The 16971-nt window shown below is 45.3% G+C and overlaps 1 protein-coding gene across 1 annotated transcript in view; it reads left to right on the top strand.

Annotated features, from left to right (window-relative positions):
- Nucleotides 1-16971, top strand: part of CACNA1D (calcium voltage-gated channel subunit alpha1 D) — a 346288-nt gene that overhangs the window by 189341 nt on the left and 139976 nt on the right. Inside the window, exons 6-9 of the mRNA XM_081524957.1 lie at nucleotides 844-986; nucleotides 5603-5755; nucleotides 6300-6496; nucleotides 13212-13315. Coding sequence (XP_081381083.1) covers nucleotides 844-986; nucleotides 5603-5755; nucleotides 6300-6496; nucleotides 13212-13315 — 597 coding nt within the window. The remainder of the gene's footprint in view (nucleotides 1-843; nucleotides 987-5602; nucleotides 5756-6299; nucleotides 6497-13211; nucleotides 13316-16971) is intronic.

Raw genomic sequence — 16971 nt, 5'->3', positions numbered from 1 at the left:
TTTGGGAGTTTGGAGTTACTCACTCATTGATTTATTCATCGCATATTTCTTGAGTGCCTCCTGTGGTCAGGAACTGTTTTAGGCACTGGGCTGAAACAGATTAAATGAACAGAGAGACGACAGTTCCCTGCCATTGTGGTAAAGAACCTGCCTCCCAGTGGAAGAAACATGAGAGACTTGGGTTGGATCCCTGGGTCAGGAAGATCCCCTGGAAAAGGAAATGGCAACCCACTCCAGTATTCTTGCCTGGAGAACCCCATGGACAGAGAAGCCTGGTGGGCTGCAGTCCATGGGGTCGCAGAGTCGGACATGACTGAAGTGACTTCCACTTAACACATGGAGCCTACATTCAGTGAGGCCAACGTACCTGGATTCATATGTTAGTTTTGCCATTAGTTGTGTGGCCTTGGGCAAGTTACTTGTTTTCACCAAGTTTGCTTCCTCACCGCATAACATTTTTGAGAATTAACAAGATAATTGATGTAAGGTGCTTAGCACATGGCGAGCGCTTATGAATGAGAGCTGCTATGATTATTGTTGTCGTTACTGCTGTTTGGGCAATTCCATTTTCATCATTGGAAGAAGGGATTCACCAGGGGTCCAGGGGGCTATCTTGCTAGGATGCTCCATTGGCAGGAAAACAGGTGAGATCAGTCCCATCTCTAGTCCTTTTAGATGAAGGATTCTAGCCGGAGTCATAGCCCAGTTCTCGCCTCTGCCTTGCTTTCCCTTAAGCATCATCCTTACAGAATTAGCTTTTGTTCAAAAATAGCTACTCTCACCATCCTGTTTTGCTTCCCTGGGTGACAGACTCTAACATTTCTTCCTCTCTTCTTCTTTCAGATTGTTTAGTGTAATTTTGGAACAATTAACCAAAGAAACAGAAGGCGGTAACCACTCCAGTGGCAAATCAGGAGGCTTTGATGTCAAAGCCCTCCGCGCCTTTCGAGTGTTACGACCACTTCGACTAGTATCAGGAGTGCCCAGTAAGCACATTTCATTCCCTAAAGCCAGGATTTTGTGGATCGGTTTTCTTCTGGGTGGGTCTCGGGATTATGAAGCAGGGCGTGATAAGGTGAGTTGCTGTTCTCCAGCCAGGGTCTCTGCAGGCAACACTGTGGAGGCCTTCACTGTTTACAAAGTACTCTTGCTTATGTTGTCACTTTGGGTCCCTGTGACAGCCCCAGTGGAAGTGAAGTAGGGGCAGTAGTGATCATTGTCTTCCTGATTTTGTATAAGAGAGAGTATTCTCTTGGCTAGAGACCAAGTGAATGGTAGTAGGAGACCATGAGTTCAGGCCTCCTGACTGCAGTCTGGTCTTTAGCCTCTAACACCATCACTGCCATCACTTCCTCCCACTTTCAGGCCTGCCCCTCTGAACATGGTGGGTTATATAGACAGGGGTGTTAGAGGGCTCAACTGACTGCCTTTTCTCAAAGTGAGCTGCTAAGGCCTGGAATCCTAAAACTTTTGCTTAACTATCCTGTAGAGGGGCTGTGCCCATCCCACTGCAGGGAGGAAGTGAATGCTTCTGGGTCCTCCCTGTGTGTAGGGCACAGTAGCACCTGCTGAAAGGTGGTTGTAAGGTCTGAATGCGGTAATGCAGAGAGAGCCTTCAGCACAAGGTCTGGAGCCAGAGGGGGTGCTCAGTGTGAGAGATGCTGTGTTGCCCGCTAGTCTACGATACCTGTCCGTGCCAGGCCCTCGTTTGCTTCTTGCTCCAGATCTCCAGGCCAGATCCAGTGTCACCTGAGTATGGAAAAGATGCCCCATCCATGCCCCAGCCAGGAATTTGCATAAGGAGCCAGGTGTGTGCTTCCCTGGGCTCTGCCCATGAGAGGACGTCCCTCTTGGGGACTTCTGAGGGCAGACACTTTAGTGCCTCTCCAAGGACTGTGGCTGTGAGGTGACTGCCTGCTTCTAGCTGCAGGATGGATATGGGATTGTAGGGTGTGCCTTTTTTTCACAGCTCATAAAACCTTCAAAAGAGCACAGATCATGTTTTTGCTTCTTCAGAAGTTTTTCGTAAAATTGTATTAAACCTTTTGGTACTCAGAATGCACCAAAAATTCTCTGGAAAAAAAAACTTCCAAATTTAACATTCTAAAATGTAGGAAGTGGTGTTTTGTGTGTACTTGTTTTTCCAGATGGTTCATTTATTTTTCATTGAAAAAGATCAGCACAAGTCAAAGCCACAGTACCGTCTGGAAGCAATTGAGAAAAATAGACATACCTTGAAAATGACTGTCCCTGTTATGTGTGCCATGATTAAATGAGAAGTTCAATGAGCAAACATGAGGTTTCAGATTCAGTTGTTACAGCTTAATCTAATTTCAAAGTAACCACGGCAACTTTTTTCCCCCAAAGAGCAAATGATAGGCCAGCCTGCCTGCGGTATTTGTGTGGTGAGCAGACACGCGGGTGCTGTGGCCTTGTGGATCTGAGTCATACGTGAGGACTTCTCAGCCTGTGTTCATTAACTGCCCTGTGGGGAGCATCCAAGTCTCTCACCAGACCCCGCTGGGCTTTGGGGAGATGGATTGGGGGCTCTGGGTCATGCTCTTTCCCGTGCTGGTTGGCAGCTGTGGACTAGTGATTTCTTAAGTACCTGCAATTGTTAAAAATGCCTGGGAAGGTGTGACTGTTTACACGTACCTCGGAGATGTCTAATGCCTTCTGAAGACAACTCAGACTGTCCTGCAAGACTGATTTTGTGTGTGTATGTGGATATAAGTTCCTTCATTGGAAGGTAAATATGTGTTTCAAATAGAGTCCTTCAGATATGTGTGGAGCTCTTCACCACCCACTCTCAGGTAATAGGTGCATATGAGAATCCTTGAGCATCAAATAGGAAAGAACCCTCAAGATCATCTGGTCCAAAGCACTGTCTTCTAGGTGAGGAAGCTCACAGAGACCATGGGCAGGTTCTCATGGCTAGAGGGCAGCCAGACGGGATTAGACCCTTGGCCCCCTGGGTCAGTTCCTGGCTCAGTGTTCTTTCTGCTCCATTTCACGGCTTCCTTGGTTAGAGCTCTGTGAAATCTGCTGGACACATTGGTCATGTACAAAAGAGCCTAATACCGTGAAAGTGTACACATGCACTTGAAGATACAATGTCATTATTTCATAAATGTGGCCCATCTGAAATATTACAGTTACAATAAACATATTTATGAAACATGGGGCTCACTGCCATTCAGTTGAGAAGAGCTAACTGCTGGATGATGATTTTGGATGGCCCTTGCATATCTTAAAATAAAAACCAAATGAAAAAACAAACAAACCCCGTCTTGTCCAAGTAGATTAGAGCACATGTTTCTTTTTCTCTTCATCTATTCCTTATGGAAGATGAAAACATTACAAGTCATCCTATTGATCATTGTTTTCTTCAGAAGACATCATTTGAACATTTAAATATCCGAAGGCAGTATGTAGGATTTTGTCTTAATGAAAGTCTGGAAAGAAGTTCTTTGTGAGTCTAAAAACCTCTTATCATTCTTCCCTCCCCATCCTGTCCCCCACCTCTTCCTGTGTGCTTTTTATCAAGGTGAACTTTTACTGTTACTCCTGATAAGTATTTTTCTCTTTGCTTGGTGTGTTCTGATTTCTAATGTATTTAATTCTAGCATCTCAGCCTCTTTGTTTCTTTGGATGTGTATTGGGAAGGTACTGTGAGAAGATACTCGAAAAGGCCACTTTGGAGGAGGGAGAGAGAGCAGGGAGAGGAAGGGAAAGAAAAAGAAAAGGGAGAAAAAGATGGATTGGGGGCTCTGGGTCATGCTCTTTCCCATGCTGGTTGGCAGCTGTGGACTAGTGATTTCTTCAGTACCTTCAATTGTTAAAAATGCCTGGGAAGGTGTGACTGTTTACAGTGGAGAAGCTGAGGTGGGTCTCCGTTGGCCACGTGTCTCACCGTGCAGGGCACGTGCATGGTGTCGGGGGGCCTGCATCTAGTTGGCTCTGGTTTCCTGCTGACCACGCTCCCTCCAGCTCCTGCTTCCCTCCACCTGGCCCTCAGTATTGCCCCACTGTCCTCTCAGCCTGTCTTTTCTCTTCCTATACCGTGGCTCTTAGTGTTGCTCCAAGTGTGGGTACCTCCAACGTTTGCACATCTCTCCCTCATCTCTAAGGTCTGAGGTTCAGCCACAGGGCACAGCCTCCTTCATGTAGAGTGATCAGACTCACCAAGTGTTCAGTTCTCACCCTCCTCTTCATCTAACCCTCTTTTACCTCCCTCACTCCAGGGGAGCCTCCTTTTGTTCAGGCCCCAGGGTTAGCCTCATGACCCTGCCAACCTGGGCACCTTCCTCTAACTCAGACTCACTTGCTGAGTTCTGATCTCTTCTGGATCCTCACCCTTTCCTCCCTGGAGAGCCCGGCATGCTCCAGCTTCTTCTCTGCCTGTTTTGCCCTTTGCAGCCCCACTTGTCTTTTTAAGGGGCTTGCCTGGTGGCTCAAATGGTAAAGAATCTGCCTGCAATGCAGGAGACCCAGGTTCCATCCCTGGGTTGGGAAGATTCCTATGGAGAAGAAAATGGCAACCCACTCTAGTACTCTTGCCTGGAGAATTCCATGTACAGAGGAGTCTGCAGGCTGTAGTCCATGGGATAGCAAAGAGGTGGACACGACTGAGCAGCTTTCACTTTTTATCTTTCTAAAAAGGCTGCCTTTTGAGTTTTCTTGGCTCTTTCCCATATATACTTGTTATGAAACTTTTGTTTGATTTTCTCTTGTTTAGAATAAATAAAGAGGCTGTCTTTTGACAGCCTCTAAGGTCTGGCCTCTAAAGCCTCTAAAGTGGACTAAAGTCTGGCCCTGTAATCTGAATCCAGAACCCAGAGCTACCTTTTAGATTGCAGCTGCAATCTGCTTGCCTTTCCTGCTACCCTTTTCCACTGTATCACCACCAACCAAGACTCGCCATCCTCAGCCCACACAACACTCGGTCACTTCTGTGCTTTGGATACTTGCTTCCCCTGCTTGGAGCAGCCTCTCTCCCATGCCCACAACCCACCTGCCTATGGAAATCCATCCTGCTCGGTCTTCAGGCCCTCCAGAAAGAGAGGCTCCTGCCCATCCCTCTTTCTCCCCACTGCACTCATAAGTGATGTCTTTCATCCCTCCTTTAATTTTCCCTGTGTGATGTTACTCATCTAGCGTCTGTGTGCTACCTTAGAGTAATTCATGTGTAATGCTTACGTCTCTCACTAGAACCTAATAACCTCTAGGAGAAACCACATTGTGTAATACATCTTCATAGTCCCCAAAACATTCCACCTTATGTTTTTCATGTGGCGGATGTTCAAGGAATTTTGTTGAGTGGATGAACAAATGCAGAAATGAGTGACTTTCATATCCAGCCGTTGCCTCTCTAGGCCTCAGTTTTCCCATGTTTCTAGTTAAGGGAGTTAGATTAGAAGATCTTTGAGAGGATCCTTTTTAACTTATCTCACACCCAGGTTTCATGTTAATTCAAAGCTCTGAAATACCTCCTTGAGTTTTATTACCACGTGCCCCATACAGAACAGGCATCATTAGGAAGTATATAAATGCATCCCTGAAATATCTTGCTGGCTCACAAACTTGTTTTTGTCTTTCCTAGGTTTACAAGTTGTCCTGAACTCCATTATAAAAGCCATGGTTCCCCTCCTTCACATAGCCCTTTTGGTATTATTTGTAATCATAATCTATGCTATTATAGGATTGGAGCTTTTTATTGGAAAAATGCACAAAACATGTTTTTTTGCTGACTCAGGTGAGTAATGAAAAAGGTTGCTAACCAAACTATATTAAACATTTGGCTTTCCCCGAAACAACTTTTCTGGTTTGCGGAAAATCTAAAACAAACTGGGGGGGGGGGGGATATGGAAAGCCAAATACATTGGTAAATCTAAGCCAGTTCTTAGTGTGAATTATATTTAGAATTAATGAGAATTTAGTCTCTTTTTCTATCTTGATTTCCTATGTAATGTGTTCTGGCAAACAGGATGAAACTGGACTGTGAGGTGAATCAGTAGTGTTTCTCTGGGACTTCCCTGGTGGTCCAGTGGCTGGGACTCTGCACTCCCAATGCAGCGGTCCCAGACGGACCCTGGGTCAGGGAACTAGATGGATCCCATGTGCCGCACTACGACCTGGCACAGCCAAAGAAGTAAAATGTAATATTTTTAAAAAATGCTGTTGGTCTGTGTAGGCTGGGGAAAGGTGGGGTGAGAGTGAGGACAGAGGAGAAAGGGGTCCATCCTCGGCTCCCGAGGCCGCCCTCCCCTGAGCGGTGCAGCCCGCCTCTCTGTTTGCAGATATGGTGGCCGAAGAGGACCCAGCGCCGTGCGCGTTCTCAGGGAACGGACGCCAGTGCAGCGCCAATGGCACGGAGTGTAGGAGTGGCTGGGCTGGACCCAATGGCGGCATCACCAACTTCGACAACTTTGCCTTTGCCATGCTCACTGTGTTTCAGTGCATCACCATGGAGGGCTGGACAGACGTGCTCTACTGGGTAAGCAGCCTGCGGAGGGAGTTGACGCAGCGTGCTTTTCCCCGGATAAGTGTTGCATTAGTGGGAGCCGCTGGGGAGCTGGCTGGTAAAGACCCCCTGGAAGTGAGTTCTTTGGGAAGGGAAGCAGACCCTCTTTTCACTCAGCAAGACCCATTACGTCTCCCCGTCAGGGCCTTGGTTTCAGCTGCAGAAAGCTGCTGCAGGACGCGGATTCCCTCGCATCCCCAATGTCTCCTGGGGACTTACTACTGAGCATGCCCAGTAGTCCCCTTTGCTGGAGGACCTCCAGAAGGCCAGGGCTGTCCTGATTAAACACTGGAAGAACCCAGGGTCATTCCCCAGAGTAAGAGGCCCCCGGACTTCCATAGACTAAAATTAATCTTTTACACCTAGAGGCAGGTTGCTCTACCAGGTCCTAAATCGAAGGTAGAAAACGTTAATTAATTGGATTCTTTCCAGGCTTTCCATAGCTTAGTACAGCCTTAAAGCCCAAATGGGTTTTGCCCCTATTACAGTGTTTCCCTTTTGCATCGTCAGTATTACTACAAACCAGCCCTTAGCTATCTATTCCTTTTTCTTTGGCTCTAGAGAACTTTGGCAGAGAAGGTAGAGATGGCACATCAGCCTTCCAGGGCTGGTGGGCCTGTTCGTGAAAACAGATGGACACCCTCTGTATGACTCGGGGCTAGCTTCTCTTGTTCCCGACAGAGCCAGTAGGGTTTGCTACAGATGAAGAGCAGTTGTATTTTAACAGTCATTTCTCAGAGCTGAGTTTATTTGTTTACTTCTGTGTTTGATAGAATTTGAAAACACTCGCAGAAGTTTAGAAATTATTTTTCTATGGCACAGAGTTGTTGGGAAAAACAGCTGCCTTCTAGATTTTGAGCATAAACCCAGGTCCAAATGGGATTAACCAGGATTCCAATCATGATTTGTTAAAAGGTAATGAGTAATAACATACTTCTTAAATGGTTGGTCTCCAGTTAGACAGTCTGCACGTTGAGAAGTATTTTCTGATAGGATCTAAATTTTAGACACTTTATAAGATTTCCTGTTACTCTATAACTTCAGAGAACATAACACATAATGGTTGTAAATAGGTTTTTGCTTCCCTTCACCAGTGAATTCCATGCTTGCAGGGTTGTAGAAATGTCAGTATGTTCAGTGTTAGGCAAAGAAAATACATTTTTATTTTCATCCCCAAGTGTTAGTCTAGTTTGGTAATAAGGTTTTTAAAACACCACCAGCATGTCATATCTTATTTCTTCCCCTTCCCCTCCTTTTTCTAATTGTCATAGGAGAGAGAATGTGAGAGTGTGTGTGTATGTATGCAATCTGTTATTTATATCCATAACACAATGCCTTTTGTAAAATTTTTTGTGAAGAGAAAGAGGAGGATTATATAGGATGAACCAAGCCCATGGCCAAGCATGAGGACCCTCTAATTAGGTAAAGAGCTCATTTTCAGTATTATGTTTTAAGTTGCCATTCCTGGTTAGATTAGTGGAAGGCTCAATCCCAGTCTTCCTTTGAAGTTTCTGATAGATAGAAAAAGCATCATTCAAATAGCCCAAATTCTGGTCCTTCCCCCTAAAACAGTGCAGAAGACGTTTTGATTTAAAACAAACAAATGAAAAAATCAGTGACTCCTCAGCTCTGTTCTCTCTATTTTCATGGTGTATTGACATTGGTGATCTTACATGCCCTGACTGATGGACAGTTGCAGACTTTATGTTTCTGCACATTGATTCTCTCATTACGATCTTCCTATCGCCAAGTTAGTGAAAACTCTGGGAGTGTGTGATTAAAGGAGAGAAGACTCCACGTACCTAGAAACAAAAGTTTCTACTTGCTTTCCTGAGAACCTCTAAGTATCACCTAGGATGATATAATTATTACCTCTATTTTTCATATGACAGTCACAGGGCTAATAATTTGACAACATAATAATTACATTCTCTATGAATTACATGGTGTCTTTATTCCGATGGAGGAACTCCAGTAACTTATCAACCTTATGCCAGTCTATATCCCTTTATAGGAGGTCTGGGAAACAGTTGAATGTAGACCCCTGGACATTCTCAAGGTCCTGCCGCAAGTGGTTGTGGTATTTGATTTACAACAAGGGTCTACAGACCTTTTTTTTTCATAAGGGGCCAGACAGTAAATATATGTGGCCGTGCAGACCATAATGTCTGTGTCACAACTGCTCAACTCTGCCCATGTCGCTTGGAAGCAGCTGCAGACAACATGTACACCTGTGGCTTCATTCCAGTATTTATTTATGGACACTGACATGTGAATTTTGTATAACATTCCTGTGTCATGAGATAGTCCAGATTTTTTTTTTCCCACCATTTAAAAATGTAAAAGCCATTTTTAGCTCACGGGCCATCCAAAAGCAGGTGGTAGGCTGGTTTTGCTCACAGGTCATAATGTCATGACCCCTGGTCTAGACTAGAACCCCACTCTCTTTCCTTGGCGTTTCTCCATTCTCAGAGGTTTGTGAGCCCTTCTGGAACACTAGGGGGCAGCTCAGTGATGTCTTCCAGAGTGCTCACTGAGATCTTATTCTCAAACATATCAGGTTGCTTCTAATTACTGATTACATTTATTAACTCAGCATAGACATAGGCAGGAGCCAGGCTCCAACCTTCTTCCTATTTTATGGGCCACAGTCGGTGGGATCCACAGCTGTGCACAGAACAGCGCCTCCCTGCCCAGCACAGCGCCCGGCCCAGAGCTGGTGCTCAGCAGACATCAGCTACCATTACTCTTCAAGTTCACAGTCCCATTGCCTCAGGGTAGTTGGGCCTTTTTTAAATGCCTATTTTTGTCCACAGCCAGAGTGTAAAGGGAACATCTTGAGAGAGAACTGAGATTCGATTTTAAATATTGATTGCAAGCAAAGTTTTCAGTCCTCTAGGTGTTTGTATTTGGTGGACTAAGTCTTTGCCAGGCATGAGTTTGAATCTGGTCGAGTTTATGTTCAGTCAGTATTCCCAAGTTCATGGATGCCTCAGTCCCAAGGAGTGCTTGGCAAGTGGCGGCAGGGTCTTGGGAAGGTTGGCCCAGTATGCAGAAAGACACGTGTGGAACAGGACCCCTTGGATATGTGGGGAGTGGGATTATTAACTTCTGATAGAAGACCATTTTTTAGTGCTCTTTTTTTGAAGTGAATTCTATAAGCATAATTAAGCTGCCATCTGACCCACACATTTGTTGTCCAGAGGCAGAAAGGTGTAGTGCAAGGAAAGAGCCTTAAGGCTGGGGAAGGCTAGGTGCCTGACCTTGGGTAGGTCACCCAAATACTCTGGGCTTTAACTTTGTGTCATCCACAAGATGTGGAGTAACACTACATGATCCTATTATTTTTTTCTTCAACTCCAAGGAAATGGTTTTAAATGTAGGCAATTAATTAAACTATTAGAATTGGCTTCAGGAGAGAATTATCCGTATCAGTTATATGTGGCCTTTTGCCTTAGTGCCAGCCTCTTCTCTCAGTCAGCAGCACTCCATGGCAGTGCTGGCTGCCAGACTCAAACAGGAAGTTCTCTTCTCCAAGTTGACAGTCTTCTTCATTCATGGTACCTCGGAACTCCCTCTTAGTTAGCCAGCAGCTTGCCTTTCTGCTCCTTTCTCCGATTACAGGCTCAGGGGAGCCACAACCAATATATCAAGTTTCTAGTAGTCTTTGCAACAGGAAAGAAGAAAAAAATACCCTCACATTAGCCTTTAATCACAGACATGGATGTGCATTTCAGTCTTTGAAGTGAGGGGAAACTGAAACTAGGTTATTATTTACCAGGGACACAACATGATGACTTTGATATAAATATTTTAAAAATCAAAATGGAAACGATTGAGCTCATGCCGCTTTCTCCCTTGCTGACAAAGGACGCATAGACGAAATCCCAAGCAGTCTCTCTTTTTGTGTGGGTATTGCAGGGACTGGCTGGCCAGGCCTGACTTGTCCCATGCGATTGGTAAACTCTAAGAAATACTAGCCCCTGAAAAGAGACCAGGGTTGAGAAGGTTTCTTTAGGAGAAACACTGGCCCTTAAAGCTTAATTTTTATTTCTCTTTCCCACACTCTGGAGATTTAGGGTCTCCTGTGGCCTTTGGTTTTCCCTTGGCCCCCAAGGGTTATTCTAGGTGATATTTCTGATTTGAGCAAAAACACTTACTTCTAAGAAATCGGAAGTTTCTTTAAAAAAAAAAAAAAATTTCCCTCCCAAGTTGGAGCAGACAGCTGTTCCCGGAACCATTCTCTGGAACTCGGGGCTGAGGCCTAAAAGAGGATGGGCGGGGCAGATGCTCAGCTGACGGCTAACACACTTTGATGAGGTGTGAGAGGGCAGAGTCCCCTAGTGGGGACGCTGGGCATGCACCCTCTTCCTCTCCATGAGCGAGCATACTCTCCCCTGTCGTGGGCGCCGCTCTTGCCCCAGCAGAGGGGAAGCAGGCCCAGAGAGAGGTCTGTGGAAGGCCCTGACTCCAGGCTGGGCTCTGGTTACTACTCCAGGCAGCCTATTTCTTCTCCTGCACATCTAGGTTATTAAGTAAGTTTAGTGGTGTACTTGCTTTGGAAGAATTACCCTCAGCCTTCCTGCTGAAATTAGTTTATCCAACTTAATGAGATCAACAATTGCAGCCACTGCGCTGCCTCATTCATTACTCTGATTGCCGATATAAGATGTGCAGACTGATAGCAGTTCCAGTAAGCACATCCATTTTCATGTGGCCAAACAGGTGTTTCATAAGGGCTTTAATGCCCTCTCCCTAGACTTTAGCAACAGATGTTAGGTAATTTTTTTTTTTAATGTTCTCTTTTTCTGTTTGGTTTCTGCTTGAGGCAAACAGTGAAATGCATGAGTTTCATTCTGTAAAGCTTAAAACCTAGTGCCAGATAATGTAAAGAAAGCACATGCTTAACGGCCTGAGGGCTTGACCTTGGAAAGCCAGAACCATCAATCAGCCCAGACGATATACTGTTCTGTTAGCTGGGGATTCCAGCAGAGTCAGGCCTGGGGTCATGCTTTCAGTCCTCTCACTGGTGCATCACACCTCCTTTCTTGGAGAAGAGTTTGCCCAATTTAACACTGACCTATGCTGTTACAAAGTTGCATCCAGCCGTGAACCCTGAAGCACCTGTTTGCTCCAGCACAAAAGCTGCTCATGACCAGACCTTCCCGGGAAGATGTGTCCAGGGGGCCCGTCTGATCGTGCTGCTTCACTTGGCACAGCAGTAGGGACACCAGGTTCCTTTGAAAGAACTCACAGCTGGAGCCACCTGTCTCAGGGCAGGTTATGTAGGTTCAAGCTAGATTTGAGAGATGAGAGCTTTTTTATTTCTCCTTACTGGTAAGTAGTTGGGTCCTTCCTATGAGTGCAGTTGAGGGAAAAAGAAGTCTCATTGCCCAAAGCAACCCTGAATATGTCAGTTAGTTGACTTCTGAATACTTTCCTTCTTTGCATTAATTTAGCTGTGCTTGCACTGACTGATAGCAGATAATCCAGATTTAAAGTGGGTTAAGTTTCCTGGGATAGATTGGCTTCCAATCTACCCAAAATCCAATAACTGGAAAGTAATTATTTTAGGGTTTTTTAAAAAAAGACCGCTACAAATTTGTCTCTATAGCTAAGACTTTTCCACCATCACAAATTTTGAAAGCAAGAATACTACCAACAATTTGGGCAGAGTAGAAAATAGTTTCTAGCTAAGCACTAGTTTTGTCTTCTACCAAGATCTCTGAAAATCCCTTACCAAGGCAATTTCCTGTAAGAAAGAGCCAAATTCCAGCTGATTGCCCTAGCAGTGGCCAGAGTTTGCTAGAACTTGCCCTGAAAGTTTTGATGACTTTGTGTGTGTGTGTGTGTGTGTGTGTGTGTGTGTGTGTTGGGAATATATAATGAATGTGCATTGGCTACTATTGTCTGATTTGAAGCTAAGTAAATGTTTAATTAAATGTATGGAATGCTGTCTCTAATGTAACCCTCTCTCCTTATTAGATTCTCTTATTAACCCACTCCTATGAGATCATCTTATTTCTTGCAGATGAATGATGCTATGGGATTTGAATTGCCCTGGGTGTATTTTGTCAGTCTCGTCATCTTTGGGTCATTTTTCGTACTAAATCTTGTACTTGGTGTATTGAGCGGGTAAGCTACACCTCTTTCATCTTGAAAGCAGAGTCCTGAGGACAGTTGCCAAGACCACACAGGCTTGCTAGATGGGGGCTGCCGGGTGGGTGCCAAGCGTTTTATGTGTCCTCCAAGATGCTTTCTTTTCTGCTGAGGCTTCCCAAACCAAGATATTTCCTGGAACCTCACCAGCCTTTGTGAAAGAAAGCTATAGGATAATTATTGACCAGAGATTAATCAGCATTGTCACTTGGGATTTAAATCATTGGCATCACTTGCCCATTTGTCCTAAAAGGAGATACATCTATAATTGCTTTATTGGTCTGGATCCAAATATAATGCAGATTAATTGGTACCAAACAGTAGCTAAATGACTTTCAGTAGGCCACATTTGGGGATTTCCGCAGCAGAACCTGCCCTTATTGAAAGAACAAAACTGGAAGGCCCTTGGCGGGATCCCATCCTTGGAGCACCAGTCCTCAGTCAAAGCCCTAGTGGTCCAGCAGCAGTTCCGGGGGCTCTGCTCTTTGGCAAATGGATAACTGATAACTAATCTCCTTACATTTTACAGGTAAATGATGCGATAGGATGGGAATGGCCATGGGTGTATTTTGTTAGTCTCATCATCCTTGGCTCATTTTTCGTCCTTAACCTGGTTCTTGGTGTCCTTAGTGGGTAAGCAGTTGGATCCGTGTCCCACATTCTGCTGCTGCCATGTGTCAGGCGGCTCCCTACAGCTTTCTCTGCATGCGTGTGGACTCTGATGTCCCCCCTGTGTGTTGCTTTGGGACTAAACTGTAATTCTCAACGCTCGTATCTGTCTGTGAGATTCTGTGTTTCTGATGCTTGCCAAACTATTAATTGAATGAAACCATTTCCCTGAAGCCAGTCACATTTATATGCCAGTGTAGGAGTGGATTAAAAATGACTAAAAGGATGCCCAGCCTTGGTTTCCCCCAGCAAAGGGCCTTTGTCTTTTGTGGTTTTTCTTCTCATCAGTATTAGTACATAGCCTGGCCCTTTAAATTTACTTGCAGTATATCATGATTATTTCCAGTGATGTTTCAGATTTCATGGTAAAGGAGAAATAAGCCTAGATTAGCACAGAAATACCGGACAGTTTCAAAATCTCACATCCTTTCCCTGGGGATCATTTATTAGCTTGGTTTTCTGCTGCTGTCACTGTGAGAATTTTCCCTTGAATTCGTTTTTAATCTTAGCTCATAGAATCTGTCTTTAATGCAGAGTAATAATCAGCTTTTGCACCTGAATTTCCTCCAGCCTTATCATTGTCCATGTCACTCAGTCATCATTTTTGAAATTTCGCTTTGTCGGCCTCCTCGGCTCTGTGGATTGACAGGGGTTCAGTGGAGACTGGGACCGGAGCGGGGCTCTGTTTTGTCTGTGGTTGCCATCCTAGAGCCCTCCTGGGCAGCCTTGCATCTTCCCCACCACACAGACACCCCACACAGGGGAATACCATAGAGAAGGGAGTGGGGCCTCCCCAGGCTCTCAGTGCCAGCTTATCACCATTGCCAGGGCCTGGGAGTGTGACCGAGGCTCGTAGGGACCCGTTTCCCCCGAGGAGCCCCTGTCACTCCCTGAGCTCAGACATCCTCCGGAGATACTGCTGATAGACTTGTTTCCCAGTGAGTTTATCTACTCCTCACTCACTTTATCACTGTCTCGCTGAGAGCTTGTATCTCAGGGGAAGTGATGTCTTCATGTAATGCCGAGTCAGTGGAGAGACCTTTATCTCACTTTTCTAAACACTGCCTTTTCCAGAGCAGAGAGTGAGCTAGTTACCCATCCCTGCTTCCTCTCCTCATCTTTCCTCTCAGCTACCCTGCTGTTTAGAATTCTCCTTGACTGAGTGTGGTCGCTTTCACACCATGGATGCACACTGTCCTGTGAAGCCCTGTCTAGAAATGAGCCAGGAGCCCATGCCTTACAGTGAAGGGAAAGAGGGCTCTGGGCCTGAGTCCTGGGTGTGACAACTGACCCCCTGCCCCAACCCGGGCCAAACATTCTTTCTCTGGATAAATGGCTCTTCAAGCCTAAAGTTCTTTCACGTCACACTTTAAAAGTGCCTTCTTCCTAATGACCCTCCGTGGCCTTAGGTCAGTGTCAGGATGGTGAGGGTGGAATTTATCCCTGGAGAAACAGCATCGTGTTGATTTTATTATAGGAACAGCCCATACAAGGTTAACAGCAATTCTGTTGTGAATTCCTTGGCGCCCTGTGTCTCCTAAACCCAACTAAACTGAGGCCATGGAAACGACTAATTTTAACAGTGCCAGTGACATGCCTTATCTCTGAGCTTCCCAGAGCAGGAACATCACCCCGGCAGGATGAGGCAGACTTAAAAAGGGAAAAGGGGAAAACGCCAGGAGGGACCCCGTGTTATAATGGTCGATGCTAAATATGCAGGGGTACCCACAGCTGGAGGATAAAGATGCACACACCATGATGGAACAGCCAGTTTACTGAAATATATTTTGGAGAAAGTAATAAGTAACTTTAAAATATTTTTAAATCAGAACAAAACTAGATCCCTTATGAAGGAGAATGCAAATGACATTTGAATTCTTAAAATAAAACCCAAGAATTCCCAGCAATATTCAGTCAGTTGCACGATGTGCCCCAGCTCCCCCGGGGCTGCAGTTGACTCTGCCTGGACATGCGAGGCCACTTGGGTGTAAAGGAAGAACCACGTCCGCAGAGCAGTCTTCCAGCATGTACGCAAATTTGGTCCGCTTTTCCTGAGTCCTTGCTGCATGTCTGGCTCTGGGCCAGGGGCCAGGGTGCCAAGATGTCTAAGACACAGATGGGGGCCTTGTGCTCAAACAGTCATTGTCTGGGGTGGAACTGTCATTGGGCAGTGCAGGATGGCCAGGCTAAAGTAGGGGTGGGGACAGAGAAGCTGTGAAAGTGGCATGTCTATGAGCTGGATGTTGAAAGATGATAAGGTGTCTGTGGGGGTGTGGGTGGGATGGGCTGGGGGTGGAGAAACCAGAGAATGGGCTGCTCCCACCTCTTCTAACAGTTAGTTACTTGGGCTTCTCTGCCTGGGTACTCCTCCTTGACTTTCCCCTAAAGCAACAAAAAATCAAAATGGGTAATTTGTATTTATTTTCTTGTTTCAGAGAAATGAAATTTAAAAAAAATTTTAGTTTCGAACTTAGGGTTCTTCCCAACTTTTTTAGGGAACATTGGAGGAAATACAAAATCAGAAGGACATAAATGTTAAAAAGGAGATGGCTTATATTGCATAGCCCCTTAGGGACCATTGGACCACCACAAATGTAATTCCAAAAGCCCTGAATTAAAAGGCTCTCTTGTTTTAGACCATGCTGCTGCTTTCTAATGAAGAATCATTATAAGATGCTGTGTGTCTTTAAGTCAACCATTTGGAAATATTTGTTGCTCTTCCTCGGCTCCTCCTTTTTCTCCATGTGGCCATGCCATCCTATTGTATCCTTAAACTGATTTTAATCTGTGTACTTGATTTGGTATTGGTGCATTTTTGAAGCATGGTTAAGACTGATACTTTGAAATATCTTTGGTTTTACAGCAGACTGTTTTTCTCAAGGTGAGTATGAGGTTCATGAACTGTACACCCTGCATAGCCAAGCGTGATCCTGGATGAAGACATTTCCCCCCCAGGTACTTGTGCTGTGTGGGAGGAGCCGAGAAAGTCAGTAACTAGAGTTCTGATTTCATAATAAGTTGTTATCAAGGAGATGGTCCCGTTATGACCAAGCATTAGAAAGAATGTCTCAATCAAGTCTACAGTTCAGATGGCTCTTCTCATGGTGGCTTTGATGATTTTTCACTTTTAAAATTGTTCACTTAACTCTTGTCCCCTTTGGGGGTTTTTCCCGTAGGCAGGTAAGATAAGAGAACACGGTGGTGTTTCAGCACTTTGTGTCTTTAGAGTCACTGCTAGATTCCCAAGGGGGATGGTGGTCATGGACAGTGGGCTCACATCTTCACCTGCAGGGACTACCTGATGCCAGGCGCACCTGCGGTAAGGTAGAGGGCCCTCTGAGGCCCTGTGGTGTGGGTCAGACCCCCAAAAAGGGGCTGGTGGATGAGAAGCAAACTAGACCTGGGTTCTGGTCACATGCTAAATAACTCTGGGACTTCACTTAGGAGTCCCGAGCCTACATCTCTTGGCCCCTTAAAGGGGGACGATGCTGCCGTGCCATCCCCACCCACACACACAGGGCAGGTGACTTTAGGTTGGCTTATGAATGTAGAAGTGCTTTGAAAAATAGATACTGCAAAGAATTTTGCTTATTGAATGTATCTTTCTCTTACGTCTGTGG

This window comes from Giraffa tippelskirchi, chromosome 9 (assembly GCF_054371585.1).
Source record: "Giraffa tippelskirchi isolate mGirTip1 chromosome 9, T2T-mGirTip1v1.2.pri, whole genome shotgun sequence".
Classification (NCBI taxonomy): Eukaryota; Metazoa; Chordata; class Mammalia; order Artiodactyla; family Giraffidae; genus Giraffa; species Giraffa tippelskirchi.
The sequence above is the reverse complement of the archived record's forward strand: the minus strand, read 5'-3'. Positions and strand labels throughout refer to the sequence as shown.